Genomic DNA, 23,961 nt, shown 5'->3' with positions numbered 1-23,961 from the left:
TCAAATACTCGCTCAGCCCGTCTGCCAATGCTTTGGTTTATCACCACAAAATAATTGCATATCCAAAGTTTAACCAAAATTCATCTAGACTCTCCTGTACTTAAACTCCAGCAATACAAGCAAAGGGGAACATGGAAGTGCCAAGGTAGAGAAACCACACCTAACTTAATCCCCTCAGAGACAATTTCAGGTTCCCATAAGAACGTCTAAACCACAAGAAATCCAGGCACTCAGAGTGTGACCAGCTATCTTAATATAAACATCTGTATCTACCTGCTTGTCTGGACTCCCTCTGTAATTGGTGAAGAGCAATACAGTAGATCTAGGAGATGTCTCATACTGAAGTACAGAGAGGAACTACCTCTTGTCAGTGTGATTTTCTTCAACCTCTAGAAAGGAAGTTAAGTAGAGCAGTAAGGGGTTCATGGCCTAGTGATTACATAAATGTGCTCTGCGAAGCAGAAGAGCAAAACCAAGAAACGAGACAGTCTGCAACATCATCTAGCCCACACATTAGAAACACAGGTTCATATTCCACAAATAGAAGGCTTCAGCTATCTCTGGGGGTAGGTAGAAGGGAAAATGGTGGTGACTGCAAAGGGACAAACAAGCATTCACAGGAAGGGATGGACACAGGAGAGTATTGATTGAAGTCCTTGGCTTTTAATTTAAATTGTAAATTGCAGTGGCATTGTTAGAGACGAGTTGGGAATAGTGGTAAGAGCAGAAAAAAGTACAGAAATACCCTACAGTCAGCTAAATGTATTCAGAAAAGTATATATAGTCCAATATAGCTTCCAAATATTATAGTTATTGGCAGAGATTTTGAAAGACCAGAGAATCAGATTACTGGAAAGCAAAAAGTGGTCCTTTTTCAGTGAGTAACATGACAATTCTTTCTACACACAACAAAGCCAGCTGTATTTTGAGAGAAAAATAAGACAAAAAAATTCTTAGCAAGAAGAAACACTGACATAGAGCCTTTTGCAGACATACGTTGAAATGGGAGCTGCTGAGTTCTTCTATGACTTCAACACTCTTTTCAGGTTTGCCCAAAACATCTGCTGCTGCTCTTCTTCGAGAGACCACTCCAGGTAGGTCTTTGTGTTCATGATCTTCCGCAGCTTGCAGAACCTCTTGGGAATCGTTTTGCTCTGGATGGGCTCCAGGAGGACAAGAATCACCGCATCGTTGTTCTCATCAAAGAGGCGGAAATGTGAGAAGTCCAGCTCGTATTTGCACCACTCGCTCTGCACAAAGTGCTCGGACAGCACAAAGAGCGTTTTGTGGCTCTTCTCAATGGAGTCAATGATGTTGTCCACTATCCACTTCCCAGGCACAAAGTCCCGCTTATGGAGGCAGAGGCGAAAGGGAGGGCAGGCCTGCTCCAGCTCCCGCACCATTACGTTTTCCACCCAGTTGGAGTCGTTCTCACTGTAGGAGACAAAAGCGTCATAGCAGATGTCCTTTGGCGGGGCTCGCTTGGGCTTCCGCTTGGCTTGGAGCCACGCCCAGGTCATCCTCAGGTACCAGACCGCGTGGTACTTGTAGCCAACAGCTACAAGGATGAGGATGACCAGGAACACCAGGATGCAGATCGATGACACCACGAGGGACCTGTGGCACTCCATCAGGGAGAGGTGTACAGCTCCAACCTGGGCCCCTCTCACCGCCAGCGGAGAGTCACAGACGTACTTGTCTGGCCACCCCACCAGCACTTGGGATATCCCAGCCTGGTGGTGGATGAAGGAGAGGAATTCACAGGAGCAGATGAAGTTGTTGTCACTGGCATCCAGCAGCTCCATTCTCTTGAAGGACTCAAACTCTTCCTTGGAGAAACTGTTGAGCTTGTTTCTCCTGACTGACATGACCACTAAGTTTGGAATGGGTGCAGCACCAGGCAGGGTCTTCAGCTGGTTTTTTGTGAGGTACAGCTCTTTCAGAAATGGGAGCTGCAGTCCAAACTCCTTCAGGTTGTTAGCACTAACATCCAAAACTTCCAGCGTTGGGGGAATGCAGGTCGTTACTTCAGGAATTTGAGTGCTGGAGAGGTTTAAATATTTCAGGTTTTTTGGCCATTCGCATGCATCTGGAATCTCACCAAAATTATTTTGGCTAATGTCAAGATTATTCAGTTTGGGTAGACGAGATACATATTTTGCAGTCCATTTCAGAGATTTTAGAGAGTTTTGACTTAGATTTAATGTTTGCAGTGAAGGCCAGGCATCTTTACAGATTGTCTCATCTAAACGATTATTTACAAGCAAATTATCATTGAAGTCTAGATACGTAAGTGATGAAAAATGTCTTGCAAGCTTGCATGGTACCATGAAAACTTTAGAGCTTGCAATAGTGAGTCTTTTCAGTTTGTTTATTTGTGACTCCATACCTTCTAGGTCAATAAACAGATGAAAATTCGGAATCATTACATTTATTATTGATATTGTTTCAACAAAACTTTGCCCACTGCTTGTAATTCCTTTAGTGTCCCATACACCCCTCCCATCAAGCACACAATCTATTGCCTCTAACTCTCGTAAAGAGGTGATTTCCTTCAATAATACCAATAATCGGCTAATAGACTGGTCTGTGAAGAAAGCATCTTTACACGTAAGTTTTTGCATCCTAAAAGGACGTGTAGAGTTCTGCACCAAGCTTTTTATTTCAACTGCTAATTTGATTTCTCTCACTTCTAGCCAAGTCACAGAGTGCAGAAGGTCCCTAACAATTTCTGAGAATATATTAATATTTCTTAGGTTTATGACCATGTGATTTATCTTCTTAATCAATTTCAAACTTCCCTGCTCATACTGACTGAGATTACCACCATCAATCCACAACTTGTTGAGAAGCTCAATGCCCTCAAAGTTCCCTTGCCTTATCACAGAGAACCGTGGGTTGCCCAGGCGGAGAGAGCTCAGGTTCCTCAGACCAGAAAAGGGAGAGCTTTCTCCCAGGTCTCTGTAGAAATTGCCTTGAAGGTGGAGGTGCTGGAGCGAGAAAAGGTGCCCAAACCACACAGGGGACAAGTGAGCCAAGCTGTTATTTGATAAGTCCAAGAGCTCCAGTTTCGCCAGGGACTGAAACGAGTCTTCATCTATGGAGCTGATTTTGTTGGATTGCAGCAGCAGGGCTCTCAGGTTCACAGCCTGCTGCAGGTCCTGGGATCGGATGTGCTTTATCCTGTTGTGGGCCAGGTTTAACATTGTGATTTTGGCGGTGAGCCCTGGGGGAATGAAGTCCAAGCCCATGGAAGAGCAGTTGCAAAGCTGAGCATCACTGCATGAAGGACAAGCCTGCTTCAGCGCTTGCTGTTCAGAGAGGTTTGCAGCTAAGAGCATGTAGATGGCCCACACTTGCCAGCTGTGTGTAGTTCCTGATTTGTTTTTTTTTTGTTTGGACATTTTGCTGTAGGAAACAGAAAGGAGAGAAAGTAATGTCAAATTTTAGTGTTGAACAGTAACAGAAAACTATTGAAATCCTGTGCAACTTTATTAGTAACCTCAGATTAATTATTTTATTTGTAAGAGCTATCCGTGATGCAGTTTTCCTCTCCTACTTCAGCTACGAGTGTGAAGCAAACAAACTTGGTGTGCTGCTCATCTCTGGAGTACAGCCATATCACATCTCAACAGCCATAAAGGATGTTTCTTAGCCCCACCTTTTCATATGCATGCTGACTATGGCTCTTGCCTCTTTCATCTCTGTCAGCAAAGAAGCTACAACTGAATGTTTCAGCCCTAAACGGGGGAAGATGGTTAGATCACCAATGAATTGGACAAGAGGATCAAGTGCACACTTTGTCAGTTTGCAGACAACACCAAGTTGGGTGGGAGTGTTGATCTGCTGGAGGGTAAGGAAGCTCTATAGAGGGAACTGGATTAGATGGTATGAGGCTCAACAAAGTGAAGTGCCATGTGCTGTGGTTGGGTCACAACAACTCCATGTAGTGCTACAGTATGGGGGAAGAGTGGCTGGAAAGCTGTCCAACAGAAAAGGATCCAGAGGTGCTGGTTGACAGCCATCTGAACATGAGCCAGCAGTGTGCCCAGGTGAACAAGAAGGTCAATGGCATCCTGGCCTGTATCAGAAATAGTGTGGCCAGCAGGACCAAGGCAACGATTGTTCCCCTATACTCAGCACCGGTGAAGCTGCATCTTGAATCCTGTTAAGCCCCTCACTTCAAGAAAGACATTGAGGTACTGGAGCATTTCCAGAGAAGGGCAATGAGGCTGCTAAAAGTAAGTTTTTTGAGGACCAGCTGAGGGAGCTGGGGCTGTTTAGCCTGGAGAACAGGAGGCTCAGAGGGGACCTTATTACTCTCTGCAACTACCTGAAAGGAGGCAGTAGTCAGGTGGGGGGTCTCTCTCTTCTTCCAGGTAATAAGTCACAGGACAAGAGGAAATGGCCTCAAGTTGCACCAGGGGAAGTGACAATTGGATAATCTAATTGGATATTAGAAAATATTTCTTCACAGAAAGTGTGGTCAAGCACTGGCACAGGGAAGTGGTGGAGTCATCGTCCCAGAGGTATTTTAAAGACATGTAGACGTGGTGTTTACAAATGTGGTTTACTGGTGGACTTGGCAGTGTTTGCTTAATGGTTGGACTCAATGATCTTAAGGGTCTTTTTGAATCAAAGTGATTCTGTGATTCTATGGTTCCAAATGCTCACAGTCTTTACAGCGTCAACCTGCCCGTTTTGAATGGCTACCTGGCAGGCAGAAGCCTGAAGACAGCATGTTCCCCTTTCCAGCCCTTTGACTGGGGTATGGCTTCCAACACCACAAAGTTTCCTGGAAGGGATCTGGGTGTTCCCAGCACAGAGTCTCACCAGCCTCAGTGCTTCTAAAAGCAGAGCTGCATAGACTACTGCCACACCCTTCTGTACACTGTGCAAGCAATTTACATTCTTTGCTGGAAAGGTAGAACAAGCTGATATGCAGTGAAACAAGTCTATCACTCTTTTCTGTAAAACAACACCATTAATGGATGGGAATTGGATGTTACCGTCACCCTATAAACACTGGATGTAATTAGAAAAAGACTGATTTTAAAGTAAAGAAAGGCTGTGTTTCATGCCAAAGGGACGAAAGAACAGGTCACCATTGTGACGCTCACAAATTTTAACTGTAAACAGCTCCAGGACTACAGACCAACAGTATCCAGAAGCCCCGAATAAGCAGAGGTTAAGTACTTACCTTGTGTACTGCGTGCTGTACTTTATTCTCCTCATGTGCTGATCATGCACTCTGGCATCTGAATGGTCACCTCATCTCTGTAAACGCAAAGGTGGAAATGTTCGGCAGGTCAGATGAGGCGACAGTCCTGAAGCGACAAAATATTTCAGCCTGTTCTCAAACAAAACTTTATGTTCACAGTTTCCCAGCGTCCTTTAACAATTCAGTCAGTGAAGCATACCAGTTTGCACAGCTTCTCTTTAGTGGAGGCTCCTCTAAGGAAATCAGGGCTTCTGAAGATTTCAGGATTGCCCGGCATGCAAGGTGTGCCCTTCAAACTCCCATTTCAACCAATTCTATTGCTGCGGCAGACTGGGGTCACAAAAAGGAGCACAGGCTGTGGTTGCTTTCTCTTCTTTGCAAGATGAAATTCAGCTTTGCAAGCTTTTGTCAGTCAACTCCTATTACTGGAAAGGCTGATTCAATCATTTTGCGCAAGTCATTCTTTCATAATCACTTCCTCCAATATTAAGTGCAGAAATAGTTCCTAGGCAGAACTGCATGCTCTCTGTATCTCTAGTTTCAATACTTGTTGTTTGGTAGGCACTGGGACATTGCTTACTGTGCTGGGCAACAGAACATCTCAGCATAACAAAGTTATTATTGTGTAAGTTCTGTAAAATATTATCAATATATAGAGTAATACATATATTATAGTGCTATAAGTGTTGGAGTCAAAATGTTTAGCCAAGGAGAGTACTAGAGAAACACTGAGCATATTTAATTTCCTAAGACACTGCAGTCATATGTTGTCAACAAATAGAAAATGTGTAAGAATGGGAATAATATTCTGTCTGAAACACAAGATACAATTTGAAGAAAGCATCCCTCTGCAAACATTAAAAGCAATTTTGAGAGAGGAGGTTTGAACAGAAACACAGAATTGGTAAAATAGCCAAGCATGCTGTTTACATAAAGGGGGAGGGATTCTTCCTACCAGCTCTGAAAGGGAAATCAATTAAATTCAAACACCAAACATTCCTACTTTCCACTTTGTTTCCTGTGGTCAGAAATTGTCACAGTCTGCTGCCCTCTTGCACCAAGAAGTACCTGCCTGAGAGCAGACAGACAGACAGACTGATTCCTGCCATATGTCAGAGGGCCCACAGCAGCACCTCTGTGTTCAACAGCCCACAGAGAGCCCAAGTGTGCCTAGCAACCTTCAGTCCTGCACTGACATAAGCACTGCACATTAGGTTAAGAACTCGTCGCTTTTCAAAAAAAAAGAGGATAGCTGATAAGCATAACAACATTGTAAAACAGAGGCAAAGCAGCTATGAGGCACAGCCAAGAAGGGAAATGGTCGTTACGTAAAGGGATGTCATCAACTTCCCCAAAGCCACCTCTTCCCTCTAGCACCTCTCAGCTGACATGGTTCTTGTTCTTCAACAGGGAAGACTTTCAGTTTTCACCGTGTTAATTCAGGGTTCAATTAGACTATATATTTTTGTCATCAAAATTGCAACTCCTTAATAAAGTTAAATAATTTTAGTTCAATTTGTGAAGAGCTTTGGAGAAGGAGACCATCAATGAGGCCACGTACATCATTGAATGTAAAATGGACACTCTCTTCTATTTGTTACAGTTTCTTCACCACACATTCAGGGAGACTTGAGGTAACTGCCTGTTTTTTCAGAAGTAACAACTTTCTCCTAACATCCAGGCTTAGCCAGCTCTCATCATGGCTGTACACTGGGCTAGGTTTCTCTCGGAAAGAGAAGATGGATGTGACCATGTCACAACTCACAAACCAAGCAGTTAATTTCATGAAGCTGCTTAAAAAGCCAAGAAATTTGCGTGGGTCTTCTGCTTGTTTCCCTTAGTAGGAAAAAAAGTCTAAAAGCAGCACAGCTTCTGTCTATCTCTCTCTCTCTCTCATTCCAGGTCAATTTATCAGGATTTATCATGTTATTCATAGTCAGGAGGGTCCGAGGATGCTCAAGGTGGCCAGAAATGCCCTCCACAAAGCTGCCCCCCACAAAGAGGCAAGGTACCAATCACCTGCCTCCCAGAATATCAGTTTCCACATTGAACTGCAGCATGACTCAAAAAAACTTCTTTTGAAATCAAAGAGTCCGAAGTAAGAGAAAACTGTTGTCTTTTAAGGTAAGAATACCCTTCATCAGCTTTTTCTCCAGAATAACTGCATGTTCAGCATTGAACAAAGTTGTACCTTGTGGGTGCTTTCTCTCCTCCTCCAAGTTTAAGCTATGATTAACCTTCCTCTTTTAGTCTTTAAAAAAAAAATCACATGCCTTCAACTACATTACTTTTTCCCAACGGAAGTGCACAGATCTGCAACAAGTCTGAGCTTTTGTAACTGCACGTTTTCCAAGCAGAGACACCACACAAGCCTTTGCCACCAGGTAGATAGGGCTAAGATAGAGATGTGGTCATCATTTTTGAATCTTTCTCTAAATGTTTCTGTTTATCCAACAGCAGCAAAAGCAGCAGATGTTTCTCTCAGCCAGCTCTTCCCTCATCCCCAGCTACAAACTGTTCAGCATCCCTGCTTCCCACTGCTCAATGACAGGTCCCTGCATTGGCTCTGCTGGCAGAGGGACAGGCTCTTGTCACAACCCTTCTCCATCAGCAAACTGCTGCTTTGCCACAACCCTTTTCCACTAGTAAACTGCTGCTGTGAGAGAGGGCAGCAACCAGTGAGGAAGGGCTATATTAAATGAGTGTTGACCAAAATAAATGTAGAAACAAATATATATATATTTGTCTGTGTGTGTGTATATATGGGACCAAACCACATAGGGATGGACTTGTTGATCAAAAACCACAAACCAAGTGGCAACACTAGTCCTCAGTCAGTCTACCATCAGAGTTAGAAGGATTATTTCACTGCTATATCCCCACTGCCTCCTCTTTATGCGTATGTTTTTTTACTCAGGAAGCATGACTTTACGATGGGACTCCAGTTGCTAGATTTCTGCAGCCCTCTCCCCTCTGCCAGCTAGAGGTACAGACTGCTCCATCTTCTGCAGTCTGTGGGCATGTACCCTTTAAGAATCACCTCCCCAGTCTCACGAGAGGATCCTGCAGCCTGTCCTTTCCCTTCCTCTATTTCCTCCTCAGTGTCAGTATGCACACTCAGAGCTGCTTGTTGCTTTTCTGCTGAGAAAGAACAAGTGAGCAGTGCAGAAGGGCCCCAACTCAGGCAACACCCCACCTCAAAGAGAAAGCAGAAGCAGTAGAAAAGGGAATCAGCGCACTAATCCATTGACCAGTCTGTGATATGAGCAGAGGTGCATTCCAGATCTTTGTAAGTAGCACAAAACTGATTCCTGATACTTACCCCTGGTAACCAGGATGTGTCAGCGTGTCAGCTTGGTTGCAGCGGTGCCAGGCAGACTGAACCTGGGGTTCTTTTACCTTAATCCTCACCGGAAATGGATGCCAAGGAAAAGCCAAAAGTCAAATCTGTGACTCCAGTCTTTGGAGCAGGAGGTATAATATTCATGTAATTGAAAGCAGAATGGCTTGGTGTCCTTTCACAGTCCTGGAAGCAGAACCTTGACATGCACTGGTGGTGCCTGTGCTTTAATATGACTTGCAGGGCTTCGGGTATTCCTTTTCAAACTAAAATAAAAAGGAACATGATAATGAAAAATAAACAATTTTAGCTTTGTCATATTCCATATCAGGCCTACCCTGCCAGCTGCTCAATCTCCTAGTTATATCTATTTAAACTGAAAGTTTAAATTCAAAGGAGCTGATTTCGTTTGTTTTTCTTCTGGGCAATCCTTTCTTCTAGGCAATGCAGTTGTGGCAGAGCAAGATAATTCTGTGTAACTGGTTAGTCATTCAACAGCCAACCTACAGGACTGCCTCTGCCAAGGAAGCAGTTGTTGATTTATTTTTATCATATCCTTTTATTTTTATCATATCCTTTTTATCATATCCAGTCAGAAAAACATGACACTGATTTTCTGCCTTAACCAAAGTGCAGCTAGCAGGGAAGTTTGCAGGCTAAGACATCAAAGCTTATTCTAATAATATGGAAAGTTTCATTTGTCTAGAATAGTTGTCTCAGCATGACTCAACAAGAGAAAATATGTCATTTCTGCCAAAGTATTCCTGATGATTTCTTGACTCTCAAGGAAACTGCATCAACAGAAAGCAGCCTACATGCAAGGCAAAGCTGGACGATGCAGTTTCTTTCTTACTTTGCAGTTTAGGTGGAGTGAAAAAATTTATTTCTGACAGGAACATTATGATTTTACATTAATACACAGTAAATTCATATTTTCCATTACTACAAAGTAAAAAAACCCCAAGTATTGACCCCCTATTCTGAAGACCACTATGACAAACACACAAAATCCTGTTATCATCACTGCACAGATTTGTTACTCCAAAATGAGAACTCTGAGACAATTCACACAGAACAGGCCCCCACAACTATTGCAGCTCACTCCCCCAGCTGTCATGGGGCTGGACGCCAGTCAAACATGTTCATGAGTAGCTCAGCCACACACAAACGCTGGACACACACTGGGATCAATGGCACCAGTGTCTGGCATGGGGCTCCCTGGCATGCTGCAGAGTGTAAGGTAAGATACAAAGCCAATGCGAACAACTGACCATCTTCCTCAGTGCATATGTTGGAGAGGTCTGTCTGGAAATATATCTGGTTGAGTATAACTTCCTCTGAGCACCACCCAGAGCTTCCTGCATCCCTTTGGAAGGGATCCAGCTCCCAGAGAAGATACAGGGATGGGAACCACATGTGGAGGCAGGTACCCAAGACCCACGCTGCTCAGAGCAGCCTTGACCTCAGCTTTTCTTACAGACCACCTTGGCTGCACCAGCCCTTATACTTCCCATATTCACAGTCCTGGATTTCCATAGGCACTCCAGAGAAAGCCTAATCAAGCCGTGGGACTCAGAAACCTGAAACATACATGTTACAGTACTGGGATGTCAGAGGGTAACCCAAATGTACTTGGACAGATAGGCACCCAGCTTGCTGCCACTGGGGATTCATCCCCTAAAAACAGGCGTAATCTGGAAATCATATTTTCTTCTAAAATATTTTCTGCAATTTTCATGCTGTTAATTGGTTCAACATTATCAATGCACAAAGCTAGTTCTTAAGATTTTTTTTAGAGATTTTCAGGAAATACCTCTATGTAGCTTTCCCAAGTACCACTCACAGAGTATTTTAAAGGACTTTTTTTAATTTGCACTACATCTATCTCACTCTTTCGTGTTGATTACTTTGCTTTGCTGTATCCCAGACTATACGACAGCCCATCTGTTACGGGCTGCCCAGAGAAGTATTAGGAAACCTAAACCACATTTCCAGTTTAAAAAAAAAAAAAAAAAAAAAAAAAAAAAAGAGGTGCCATTCCTATTTCCAAACAAAGATTTTGCAGGTTTCTGGGCAGAGCCGCAGAAAACACTATGGCTCTGGGCTGCCTGCAGGCACCAAACCTGCCTATGCTGAGACAGCGCTGTCCCCCCAGTGCATCCCCGGCCATCGGGGCTGCTGTAGGTACCCCAGGGTTGGAGTCCTCAAGTACTTTACAAGGCACAGGCTACAGGGGGAGGGGGTCAGTTTCTGCTTCATTTCAGCTCACCGGGAGAGAAAATACCCTGTCATGGCCCATCGGGTGCAAGCCATCACTGGCAGGGTGTTGTGAGGAAGTTAGGGTTTAGCATCCTGGCACTGGAATTTCCCATCAGGAGGAAAAAAGTTTCACTCAGCTCCAAGTAAAAGCTCCTTCAAAGGAGGCTGGGCAAAGGGACATGCATGTGTCATTTCAGTGCATTTCAGGGTGGGAAAGGTTCAGCAAACCTTGTCTGGCCTCATTCAGAGGAATGCATGGATACGTTTCTTGCTTATGCCTATCTAGTGCTAATATGCTGGGAAACTTGCTTTCATTTTCCACTGTTTTTGGTGTTGTGGGTTTTTTTCTTTTCTTTTTTTTTTTTTTTTTTAAGGGAAGGGAAACATTGCTGGGAATGGGACCAAGTCATTGCAGAAATAGCTAGAGTTTGTTTCCTGTACAGAGGTGGAAAACACTTTGCTGGGATGCAGAGATATATATTTAACTGCTTGTTATATATAAAAAAATCATGTTTAACAGTTGGGCAAGAATCTGAGCAGGAAATGAAGCAGATCATTATCATGTACCATTAAAATATCAAGATTTTGTATTCATTCCAGAAAAGACAATCTCAGGATGTATTTTGCACAGGTAGTTTAGGCTTTGCATTCAGCTACTGCCTCCCTCTGTATCTGATGTCACGAAATATTTCAGACATGATAATGGATTTCAGAAAAAGAAAACAAGTAAATTTTAAATCTTTTTTTCCAGTTATTCAAGATCTCAGAAGGTCTTTCTTCAGTGTAGCTACTCTTCTGGATTTATAGCCTATCAAGGCCCCATATTTTTTTAAAAAAGGAAAAAAATCTAATGCACTATTTCCTAGATTTTTTCCAGTGGAAAAAATACATGTTTTGTGAGTTTCCTGCAGAGATTATTTCTATTGTCTTCTTTTGCAATTGTATAATTTTTTAAACAAACTTTGACTATAACAGAGTTGTAAACACCCATGAAAACATAATTTTTACTAAAAATGAAAAGCCTAAGTATAAAAAGATGTCAGTAAGTATTTGAAAAGCGCATGTGCTCCCTGGTAGGCCACTAAACCATCTTCAAATAATAAGATATTTCCAATATCTGACCATTCTCTAACTTTCTGAATTTGAACATGATTGGAAACAGACATTCCAAGCTGATTTACAAGCACACACTCAGCTATTTTAATCATTCCTCCTAAATTATCCTCAGATTGCATTCCTTGCTCTTCTGTAGGTTTTCTTGAGTATAACAGTACCAGCTTAGTAATGACAGATTCAGAAAAGGCCATGTAATTTGTGCCTGGGCTGCAAGACGGTTTTTTGTCTTTAGCACAGTACCTACAGAAAGAAACACACCATACCAGGGGATCAACCTCAAAACCGAGGTGGTTTTCAACTTTGAGTTTAATTCCTCTCTAACATCCCAAGTGAGTTACCTGGATGTGCCACGAAGAGCATGGCTGTGCTGCGGCAATGCAGGTACGGCCGGGATGGCCAGGAGATGGCTGTGGCAAACCCCATCGCAGCTGAGCATGCTGTCCCACGCTGACCCACAGGGGTGGATTTAGTCGACAGCTGTGATGGGAAATGCTTTGCTTTGCTTTCTTCAGGTTTTGTTTCAGCCCAGCGGTTTCTGGCTGGTCATGGTGTACGATTGAGGAAAGAGACCACAGGCTGGGCAGCAAGGCACGGACTTGAGAGGGAACAGTCCTTTTCTAGAAATCTCCCATTACTTCAACAGTGATGGGCCAGAAACACTGCTGATGTTGTAAGCCTTTTAGCAGGACTTAGGAACTCCAGCAGAGACTAAACCCCTGGTGCAATAGGTAATTACAAGTGCAGGGCAACAGAAAAACCAAAAAAATCCTGCTCTTCACTTGAGACCAAGCAAGAAACTTACATGAAGATTCAGAGGGTTGTAGTAATACTAAAAAGACTTTTGTAGATCTCTAATAAGTGTAGGATGCATGGTAACTCATGCTTTCAAGTAATTTGCTCTGCAGTTCATAGCTTTTGGACAGAAAAGTTGTCAAAGGAAGAGGAATCAAAGAAAATATAGGTAAAAAACCAGTAAAAATAATGAACTTCCATCTCCATAGCTGCAACTACAGGACAAGAATAAGTTGGTTCAGAGATAACCATAGGGTAATAGAATTTGTCTACCTTACATCTGCTCTACTATGAGAAAGAGCAACAGATTAGATGCACCCTCTTACCTTTGATCAGTTCAGGCCATATTCCTTCAACACTTAACACCATGAAGTTTGCACCTGTGAACACAAGAAGATCTTTGTTTCTTTGGGTCTTATTATCCAGTGTTTAAGAACTTTTACCCAACAGGCTGGCCACCTGGTTTGTTTTCATCTTATAACTTACACAAGTGTCAGCATAAATATTCTTTTCTATTTATAGAAATTATGTTACATTTGCACTTCTTTCATGTGCTATTTTTATGACATCATTTGACATTAATTTCCTGTATGTTCCATGATTAATAGTTTCAACAAATTTCCCTTAAAATCAGCCTTCAGAGTACTTTATTTCTCTGTGTTTGAATCCTTGAACTCTTTGTTCCCAGCTAACATCCAGCACCAAAAGCCCAAGCAAAGCATACTGAGATGCATAATCCGCTGTTGAGAGGAATCTTTCTTGGTCATCTCTCCGGTGTCTCCATGCTTCCATCTGACAGTGTCCTCTCTGATATTTGCAAAGCCTTCCAGCTGAATAGAGTCTTTCGAGAGTCACTAACAAAAATGCAATGAATAATGGGAGAAGGGATGGATGAAGTGAAGGCTGGCCGGACTCTCCTCCCCTACTGTTCAGAGGTCTAAACTTTTCTGTAAAATAAGTATTTCTCACATTTGTCATGATGAAACACAGCCTGTGAATGAGTTTGGCTTGTTCTCTGTTTCTGCAGGTGGAGAAATCCTGTATCCAGGCTGGGCAGCCCTTTCCTTTTCAGGGGGGAACTCAGCAAGGAGCCGACAAGCTGGTTTGCTGGACAAGAAACCTGTGAGCTCATAACTTCTCACCAAGTAACAGGACAACATTGATACCAGTAACTCAGTCTGGGTGAGTCAGGTCTGCAACTGGATTAAGGAGCCAGGGAACATTTCCATCTGTTTTGGCTCCTTGTGTCTAAACAGCCTGCCGTCCATGAAGGCATCGCTTTGTGCTCTGCTCTGCTTTTTACTCCTTGTAGGAAGGCCCCCAGCCCCATGGTCCCCCCCAGCCCCCAGGAACGCCACCAGTCATAAAATAATCCCTCTCCAATTGCTCTCCCTAACTGCTGGCACAACGACGACTACATACACTGCCAAAGTTAACAAGCAGGCACATTAATCCCTCCTCTTGTTAGAGAGTCTTTCCAGACCTGCCTCAGCTTTCTGCTGGTGGCTGCCTATAGAGGCATGTTTGTCCCAAGGTGATTCCTTATAAGCCTACCTGCAGGAGAACACCAAATGAGCACCTAATCCGAAAGGACTGAAGCACTCGGAGGCAAGGGATCAACTGTGCCGTGCGGCTGGCTCTTTCATTTGCAATTTTTCATTCCTGTGGTTTACTTTGGCTGCTCGTCCTTGGTAAATATTGTACAACACTGAAACCAGGAAATACCCAAAATAAATAAAGAAATGGGCAATGACTATTAGATCTTCCTTTGTCTTCTGAAGGACAGCGTTAGTCAGATCAGATTCTTGCCATCTAAAGAAGAGTAAAACCTCCCTGGGAAGTGAAGGACACCTCCAGCAGGGAAGGCAGGGATGGGGGAGTTGCTGGCCTGGTGCAACCATGCTACACTTGGTTGCACAATCCTTTGGAATTCGAAGGTGGAGCAAAAGGCGTAGCCCAGCTGCCCTGAAGGCATGAGGAAATGAGAGGCTCACTACCATGCCTCAGAGCTGTCTCTGTCCTGTTTTGTCCTTAAAGGCTTGCACTTCCCACTCCAGAGTTCAGTCAGAGGTTTTCCTTCCCCTCCCACACTTGCTTTTCCCTATAACTTCTGGTGTGCAAGAAAACAACTTTGTAGATAAAGCTGTGCCTTTAGTGGTGTATTTACTCTGCAATTAGATGAACCTCTAGTGCATTTTAAAGGGGAAATCAGATAGCCAAGGTTTCAGGGCCATCTGTCTGCAGTAGGGTTTGCACCCTCCTTGTTCTATTTCCTCTCCTCCAGAGCAGAAAGCCAGAAAATGGGGCAGATGAGAGGCAACAAGATCACCTAGATCCCCGTCCCCACCAGTGGGAAAGGAGCTGAGAGCTGGATCCCTACAGTCACATGCATCTAATCTACCCTGCACATTTGGTGGGCAGCACGAGTCTGCTCCTCCATACAGAGACACTGGCTTTGCCTGGCTCCAGAGAGCCGTAACCTTCTGTCCGAGAGGGCTGTGACAGAGGGAAATCACCAAGACAAGCTGTCGCCATTGCTCCTTTTCCTACAATAAGCAGGACACATACAGAATTTTGAGGCAGATACACCATGACTGCTCCACTTTCATAGCAGAGGGGATTTTTTTTTTTAACCCAAGGGCTCCCTAAACCTCTGTAAATGCTCCTACAGCTGAGATAGAAACCAAAATGAGATGCTGCTTCTGGACAAGCTTTCTGCAGGAGCCAGGTGATTAGGAACTGGATTAAGCTGTGTAGAAAAGGTGGGCAGAGAAGATATGAACAAGAGCTTAACCACAGGACACTGTCAGAGATGGCTGGTATCAGCTGTGCTGAGACATCCTGAGCATACTCAGAAGCAGACATAGAGGTGCAACAGGAATTGTGGTATCCAAACCCTAGGGTATCCAGATATCAGTGTCAGTTGTATACGGAACACCCAAAAACTAAATGCTAAACACTCACATGTCTGAAGGGGCAGCAGGATCCCAAATTTTGCCCAAGTCTCTGTCTTGGTTGTGACTGCAGTAGGACTGTGTTGTCTAAATCTTAAAGCACATTATGAATGTCACTGCTGTTGCTGATGTCACTGATGTCTACCATACCATACATCTACCTACCAAAAGAAAGTTGACATTCTTTCCTTCTCTCTTTGTTGTGGGAGATACATTAAGGTCTAATGGGTAAGATGAAATTCAAGGAAAATATCCCTGCCACAGATTTTTTGCACAATTTTTGGTGGTGACATTGTCATTCAGCTTCATACACAGGGCTCCTAGAAACTCAGCTCTAGCCTGTTTTGGTGGGGAATGCAGAGGAAGGGTATCATTACTGGATCCAGAGATTTCCTAACTGTGCTTACATTTCCCTCTCCACTGCCAAAAATATGCTTTTCAATAAAGCTAAGTAAAAGGTTAGACTTCCTAAAAACAACCATTCACGTAACACACAAACCAGGAAACAAAAGAGAAGCCCATATCCTGGGAAGCCAAGTTTCAGTAAGGTAAAAGGGGCCAAGAGTCATGGCACACACAGCAGCATTCCCCTCCATTAGCATTGGATTTGACTTACAGAGCAGAGCAGCAAGGCAGTGAAGAGATACAGACTGTAAACCAGTGTTTAGTGCTTGTGGAAAGCAGAAGCAGCTGTTGTGCAGGCAAACTCAGCAAAGTCAGCAACTTGCATAGGAGCAAGCCTTAACTCAACTGTAACTCTAAAACAGTGTGGACTTTGAAAGGTTTATTCCAGTTTGTGAGAATAAATTGTACAACTGGAAAACAGTTTTCGGAATAAATTGTACAACTGAGGCTAGTTTTTGGAGTGTGCACTAGCTGGCACACAACATTTCCACCTGCTGCTAGGCAGCATTGTGGTTCCCGTGGGCTCAGTCATCTCAGACATCATAAATACAACCTGTCCGAGAGACCACGTTGTAGCGCAGAGTCCGCTTGTGCAAATCTATGTCAGGCATGCTATGGTTTGTCTTCTCCCTGTATTTTTCTGGAAATTAAAACAGACACTCATGAGTAAGCAGACTGATCTAAACAGTGGTGGACACTGACATAGACACTTGAGGAGACCTGGGCAGCTCCAGAGACTTCCTACTCTTTCCTCTCATGAAATAGTTCCTTACCAGACTCTCTCTTAGAGACTTGCAGACTTCTCTTAATATCTGCACTATGTTTGAGGCAACACTAGATCCACAGTAGTAGTAATAAAATTAAAAAAACCCACAACCAGAGCATTCATTAGGCATTATTCACTGCAGGAATACAGGGGGAAATTTGAAATCAGCAAGTCAGTTCCATTACTGTAAGGATACATTACATCTGTCATCTATTAAAACACATGGCTGTATGCGCCTGGCAAGTCCTTCAAAGTTGTTCTTTTGATCTTTGCAAAGATAAAACTGTAATGTTTTTCTAGGTATATGAGAACATTAGTTACTGTACTAGTTAAAAAGCAGTTAACCACTTGAAACTGGAGTCATCTGTTTTCTATTTATAGAGCTCAATATCAGTTTCTTGAGGACTTCTCTAACAAACTCTTTCTATGTGAAATATCAGTGAGGCTTTGGTCAAGATAGCTGAACTTCTGCTTAACAGGTTCACTGATGGGGCTGGTCAACTGACAAAGGGCTACCTTGACAAGAGGAAGCAGGAGAAGGGACAGAATGAAGGTTCTGTAGAGCCTTCAGCTCATCCCTCAAATCAGCTCTTCAGAAAGAATAATACTGTCTTAATTAGATTTCAGGTTTCTCTGTCTTGGGAACAGCACATGAGGTTGTGCGACCAAAAACCAAACCTGCAGCTTACTGAGCTTCAGTCATGTAAGTGTTCTGGACGATGTTCCCAGACTTACATTTTACTAAGGAAATGAATAAAAAAGAGTTAACAAATCCTTTATATTTCACTTGAGGATTTTGAAGCATTTGCATAAGCCATTATTTGGTCCTCAACTAATTGCCTAACTAATTATAATTTATCAGTCCTTAAACTGATAAATTATTAAAAACCTTTCAATGAACAAAAAGGTTCCTTTCTTAAGAAAAACAACAACAAACAAACCCTCCACCAGCCAGTGAATGTGCAGGTCATCTCTAAAATGCACAAAGATACCTCTCCTTAATGATTTTTTGAGTTGAGGGCTTCCAAAAGTTGCACATTGCTGTAGGGTATCAAACTGGGTCATGAAGCTCAGCTATTGCAAGAGAAACTCATAATCTTGCCTGTGAATCTCACTCAGAAGGCAGAAATACTTATAGACAGGAAAAGCTTGTGTCACTGTGAGCTCAGCCCCCACAGGATGTCCACTGTGCAAGTTTCGAGCTGGCTTCCCGCCAAGTCCCCGAAACTCGACAACAAGGACCTGCTTCCCAGAGAGGGAAGAGAAAAAAAAACGACTTAAGCAGCCAAAGCTATAGCAAATATATATATATATATTTTACATATGAGACAGATATATACAATGAGAATACTATACACCACAACTCCAGAAATCCCAAACAGCTCCCCAAAAAGGGAAGAGGCGGGAGGGAGAAGGGAAAAGGACAAAAAGGGATAAAGACCAAACAAGTCAACCAGCCAACTGAAGGTAAATTAGCAAAATCTCACCACTTCCCTTTGAACAAGCAGGATGGCCAGACACGGCCCAGTGCTCTCCCCTCACGCGTGGCAGATAACAGCAGTCACTGCAGGCCTCAGCTCCAGATAAGCCAGACCGAGACAGGGACCCACCGTTCTCGAACCTCGCCGGAAAGGAAGGGCGTGAGGTCCCTCCTGCTGGCTTTATTTATACCTCAAATTACATAAAGGAATAGCATGGAATACTTCCGTGATCACTTTCCTAGTTCCTTCCTGGTTACAAGCTGGTCTTCAGGAAGGCCTAGAGTGAAACCATCACATCCACCCATGGGCATTTCCATCAGGTCTTTGTACCCCAGGTTTCTGCTTGCTATCAGGAGTGTCCCACCCTGTAAGCCACAGGGGGCTCAGGCCAAGCCACACCCAGCCATGATCTTAAAGGCTATAACTGAAAGCATAGGAAAACCCTGCAAGCCAGGAGAGAGGGGGACAGCCGCATCTGTGCTCACCAGTGACTGTGTGGGAAAATTGGACAGCTGAGTCATGAGTAAGCAGAAGGTACCTATGGTCTGATTTCTTGAAGCCCTGGAAAGTGCAGTATATGCCAAGGACATGCAGATGGGAAAAACTGAAACTTGGTACTCAGAGTCATTTGGCAAATGCATGAACTGAACACAGTGTTAACAGTGGGAACCCAAAGGCACACTACACGCCTCATGTCCTTAACCGACAGGAGGGAGTGGAAGGTACCTAACTGAAATAATAGGTAACCAAAGGAGGAACACGAGCTGTGATTAAACAGAGGCTTCTACCAACAGAAGTAGGGCTGGCATCTCCTCTGGTTAACAGCTGCTTGCTTGTCCACAGAGGGACTGATCAACCTGCAGGCAGCTCTGGAAAGAGCGGATCAATACGAAACTGCCACTGAGCTCCACAAACCATTTATGCCACAAACTGTGAGTTGTGTGGCTGAAAAGCACAGGGAAGAGTTGAGGAGGAGCAAGGGCTTCCCACATTGGTTTGGTAACAGGGCAGCAATGAGATAATTTTCCATTCCCTTGCATGTACCATTCACCCCTTCCTGCACCGTTGGTGTACCATCACAAGATGAGCTGGAGGCAGAATGAGCCAGCCTGCTTGTAAGCAGCTGGAGGAACACCACTGAGATGCCACCTTTCTCATATGAACACAGCAAATACCAGAGCAAGAAGTTCCACCATATCACAGGCCTGAGGAGAGTGGTGGGAAGGGTACAGCATTTTCTGATGTTTCTGCAAGGGTCCCTTATAATCTTCAACATCTGGTTTGCACTCTTCAGCATTTCCTACACCACACCGCAAATCACCTTTCATTTAACAAGGCTGTGTTGAGAGAATGAAGTGAACCATTTTTCTCCCTAAATCAGAACCAGCAATCATAGCAGGTTCTTGTAAGGTGCACTACTGCAGCACCTCAGCATGGCATGAGAAGGTTATTTCTAGTTCTGAGACAGCCCTGTACTACAGCACCTGCTGACGCCCAGCCCATGAAGGCAGTCCACCTTCCATGTCACTGTCTCGGAGAGCTGGAACAGGTCCAGGCATAGGCTTCCCCCACATCCATGCTAACGAAGACGTGTGAAAGCATTAGCTTCCCTTCACAAATTGTACATCCAGTCAAAATTAAAACCAAATGGCAAATGGAGTATTTTGCCAGTGTTGTTGGAGAAGAGGTCTGGCATGTCTGCCAACCCACAGGTACAGTAGCCATAACCCCGAGTGTGGCAGGGATGGTCAGGGGTATGGTCTGTCACCTTCTCAAAATCACTGCACAGGAGCTAAGTTTACTGAAGAGGATGGGGGTTTTTTGGTCAGTCATGGAGATGAAGCTATCCTTCCAAAAGATGCGTACATTTGTGCTCAGTTGCAAGCCAAGCCTGGCTGCTGTTAGTTTAGCTGACAGTGATTAAATAACTAGTTTATGCTAGATGAGAAGCTAGTCCACAACAGCTAGAGAAGCTCATCTGGCACTGGTTAATACACTGGGGAGGCCGCACATTCCAGGCCAGCATGGTCCCTGCTCGTGCAGGTTGCTGGCAGCCTCCAAGCAATAAAAACTGCAGAGAAATGCATGGGGCCCATGTGGAAACACCAAAACTCCATCGCCTCTGAACAAGGCTGCTAAAACCCCAAACAGCTCAGGGAGCAGGTCCCACACACAACCAGTGGAAAATCCCTTCAGAGTAACACCAGGGGTAGAAAAGGTTTGAGGGGTTGTGCTGCTGTTGTTGCTGAAGAAAGTAGCAAGAAATGAAATCAGCAGAGGTCATGAAAAAAGTGAGCTGCAGAGTGTGTGACCTACAGCGACAAAGGAAGCGTTTTTGTCAAGCAGGCACAGACAGACGGATTTTGCAGGAAAATCTGCTCTACAGACAAGGGGCAGCAGCAATATTCAGCTTTCAGCACAGGGGGAGTGCCTATGTCCCCGCATTAGTGATGAGCTGCAGAGATGGGTGTGAGCTCTGAGGACCTCCATTCCAACACCACCTTGTAGGGCTGGGATTACAAATCCTCCCCTTGCTTTACTCTGTCACTTGCCCATGATGGGGTAGAGCAGAGCTCACCCACTGTCTCCCGCTCCTCCATGTTCCTCAGCTTGCAGAGATGGGGAACATCACTGGGGCTTGCCCAGCAGAGCCTTCGCCAGTGCAGGACAGAGCAACTGCTCCAACCAACACCAGGGACTTCCTTCTCCAGCTGGGACACCGACCTCTACCAGCCTCCTGCCTGTCGGAAAGGCAGGGTGATTGTTGCATTGTGACTGGGACAGAGTAAGGCTGCAGCAGCACAGCAGTCCTGGAGAGACAGTGAGCCTTCAGCCCACCCACGGGTATTGCAGAAGAGGATGTGATTTTCCCCATAAAACCATTTTCCTCACAGAAGTGATCAGACATTAAACAACAGGACAAGGCAATCAAAGGTAGAAGTAAAACACGCCCATGGTGACAGGGCGGTGCCTCTGTGCACCTTTTCCACAAACAGCTGTAAGTGAGGCAAGTATGTGGAAAGGGCAAAAGCAGACACAGGTGACTCACTGAGAAAAATAAATAATGGGTGTTACCTGAGAGCGAAAAGGGAAGAAAACAAATGCTGGAAAGCAATGCCCAACCTACCACTGTAAAGATCAGTCAGAAGCTTACCTGGCAGGATGGCAGTGACAGCTCTGCAGGAATTTGGGGTGTTGTGAAGGCCATGACTTCCCAGGTGTCACCGAAGCTTTTCCAGAGGCAGAGAGAAGTTGGATGATGGAGTTGCTGGCACTGCCAACCCCACTGCAGGTTGTGAAAACCTCCCTTGCCTCCTCCCCTTCCGCTCTCTTCAGATTAAGATGGTTAACGGCTCTCTTCAGTGAACTTATTTGCCCCCTGGCAATCAGATCTCTCAGCTGCCCCAAGAGCTTTCAAGCTCATTTCTGCCAGTGCAAGCTGCTTGCTGGTCACTGCTCCTTTAAGTGGCTGAAACAATCCTACAAGCCCAGGTCTAGCTGCATGAGCTGTAGGACAGGTCCACCAATTGCCACTGTGCTCATAACAAACAGCAAGCAACAACGGTGTTCCCCATCTGAGCCTGCCTCTGGGGACACATAGGATCCCCCACATGCTTTGAACCTCAAAGGTGGAATTTACAGCTCAGTCTAGCCAGCCTGTCACTCTCAAGGAGTTCAAACCAGGCTCCCAGCCCAGACTGGTAGCACCCAGGCAGTCCAAATCTCTCCCTGCAGAAGCAAGCTCAACATCGTACCAGCCCCACTTACCAAGAAACAGGGTCCCAGCAGAGCACTGCTCTCTCCTACAGGAAAGCTGTGTTGGATGCTCCCCTTCCCATAGCTCTACAGTGCACGCTGGGAGGGGCTTGCTGCAGCCGTAGATGCTGCTTTGTCCAAATGCCATCTCTCGTAGTACCTATAAACCTTCACAAAATATGCCAGGAATATCTTCTGGCTCCATAATGGAAATACCAGACCAACGAGGCAGGCTTTTGGCCTATACACCCTGTGAAAATCAAGGAAACTGATAATGTGGTATCCCCAGATCCCAGTACACATATAAGAAGCCACAAACCCACTGGGAGCGAGAAGCAAGGGTGGCTGACACTTCTTCCCAGTTCTCTTCTTGGGAAAACAGTCAATGTCCTGAGACTACGTAACGTTCACACTGTGATGGAAATCAACACTGAACACTGAAAATTGCACCTGGTTTCCCCCCCCCCCATCAGCCCTACTAGTGAACTGTGCAAGCTATTCCTCGTTTATACTGGTATTTTTGGTCTTCCCTCTGCAATTTTAAGCATTTCATTGGTTAACCAAGAACAACTTTTGCTGATGTCGCTCAAAAAAAATGGTATCAGTTTCAGAGAGATCAGTGAAGCTCCCAATGCTGCTATAAAGAACACTAGCACAAGGCAAGAAATTAGAAATCACTTTGCTCATGACAATGAGACGGTCTTTAGAGCAACCTCTCCAGTTTCACTGCAGTAGAATTATAACCATTTTGGTACAAAGACATTTGGAGTGGAATTATTTATTTCATATTCCCCTTCACTGTAGGAGGAATGATTTTTAACTGAGCCCAAATCCACTTACATTCAACTGGATTGCTAATTAAGCTACAGATGTCTCCTGATGGCAGCAATTATTCCTGGTAACCTTAATGAGCTTGCTACATTCCTTAGTTATTGTTATGAAAAGTTATATGAAATACTTTGCCTAATACTACACAGCTCCCGGGGGAATTGCTTCTTGATCTGTTCTGGTTTGATTAAAGGGAATGATTGTTTCCCTTCTTAGCAGTATATCTCAAGCTCTTTGCAGCTCATTTCCCTTGTCTTTTTTTTGGCACTTTTAACAACTCTGACCAACTTTTTCACAGATATTTTCTTTTCCAAACATTTCTATCTGGTTTTGCTCTCCCTGAACTCTCCAGTGCGTTTGCCTGGTTTATTGCACAGTTTTTTTCTCTCTTTTCCAGTGATCTTTTTTGTCTGGAACATATGCTTTACTTACAACAGGGACTTGGTGCTTATCAGAACTCAGTGGGGTTTTGTAGTTGTTGTTACAGTTTGTTCCAGATATAAGAAATGTACCTCCTCACAGTGGAACTTAAGGAAAAGCTTCACTTCAGTGCACAGAAAATAAGGATCTCCTTGAAACATTTAACAGAACAGAATAAACTGAGTAAGCCAAGTAAGCACAGCTTTCCAGGTCTTCTCCTCTTTCCTGTGCCTTTGTACATCCAAAATCCAACAGGCATGCTATATAACAAGCAACAATAAACCCAGGGAATAAAGAACTTCATTGCATTTCAAACCAAAGGATCACTTTTTAAAAAAAAATCTGTATTTATTGTGTTTATACTCCCACTATATTCCTCCTGAAGTCTCCTACCATAGGCAAGAGGTGCACAGAAAGCATTTCAGTGGTTATGACTACTTCTTGTGGCTTAGTACTAATTTCAGGAGCATCAGAGTTCATATGAACATGTGAACTTTCCTTCGAATCACAAGCAATTATGATTAACTCCAGAGTCAAACAGATTCCTGCCCAGCAAGGCACATCATGGAAAGCAAAGACTCCAGGTGCTAGTTCCTGATCAAGCAATTAAAACACCATAGTTT

The 23,961-nt window shown here is 44.1% G+C and overlaps 1 protein-coding gene across 5 annotated transcripts; it reads right to left on the bottom strand.

Moving 5' to 3' along the window:
• Positions 1–643: 643 nt before the first annotated feature.
• Positions 644–22,059, bottom strand: LOC114001832 (toll-like receptor 2 type-1). 5 transcript variants are annotated; one of them, XM_039384649.1, is made up of 5 exons: positions 18,820–22,059; positions 13,055–13,108; positions 8,544–8,827; positions 5,201–5,327; positions 644–3,408 (listed from the first exon to the last, which is right to left on the bottom strand). In XM_039384649.1, exons 4-5 carry the CDS (start codon positions 5,233–5,235, stop codon positions 1,023–1,025), a joined length of 2,421 nt encoding a protein of 806 aa, XP_039240583.1. In that variant the 5' UTR covers positions 5,236–5,327; positions 8,544–8,827; positions 13,055–13,108; positions 18,820–22,059; the 3' UTR covers positions 644–1,022. The 5 variants fall into 5 exon arrangements, with proteins under 5 accessions (XP_039240583.1, XP_027603159.1, XP_039240584.1 ...); XM_027747358.2 differs by lacking the exon at positions 18,820–22,059 and adding an exon at positions 16,641–17,640; XM_039384650.1 differs by lacking the exon at positions 18,820–22,059 and adding an exon at positions 16,641–17,640 and having other exon boundaries at positions 5,201–5,277.
• Positions 22,060–23,961: the final 1,902 nt, after the last annotated feature.

Source organism: Pipra filicauda, unplaced genomic scaffold (genome assembly GCF_003945595.2).
Source record: "Pipra filicauda isolate LSUMZ 115617 unplaced genomic scaffold, ASM394559v2 scaffold368_size711631_pilon, whole genome shotgun sequence".
NCBI lineage: Eukaryota > Metazoa > Chordata > Aves > Passeriformes > Pipridae > Pipra > Pipra filicauda.
This window is presented reverse-complemented; position numbering and strand designations above follow the sequence as displayed.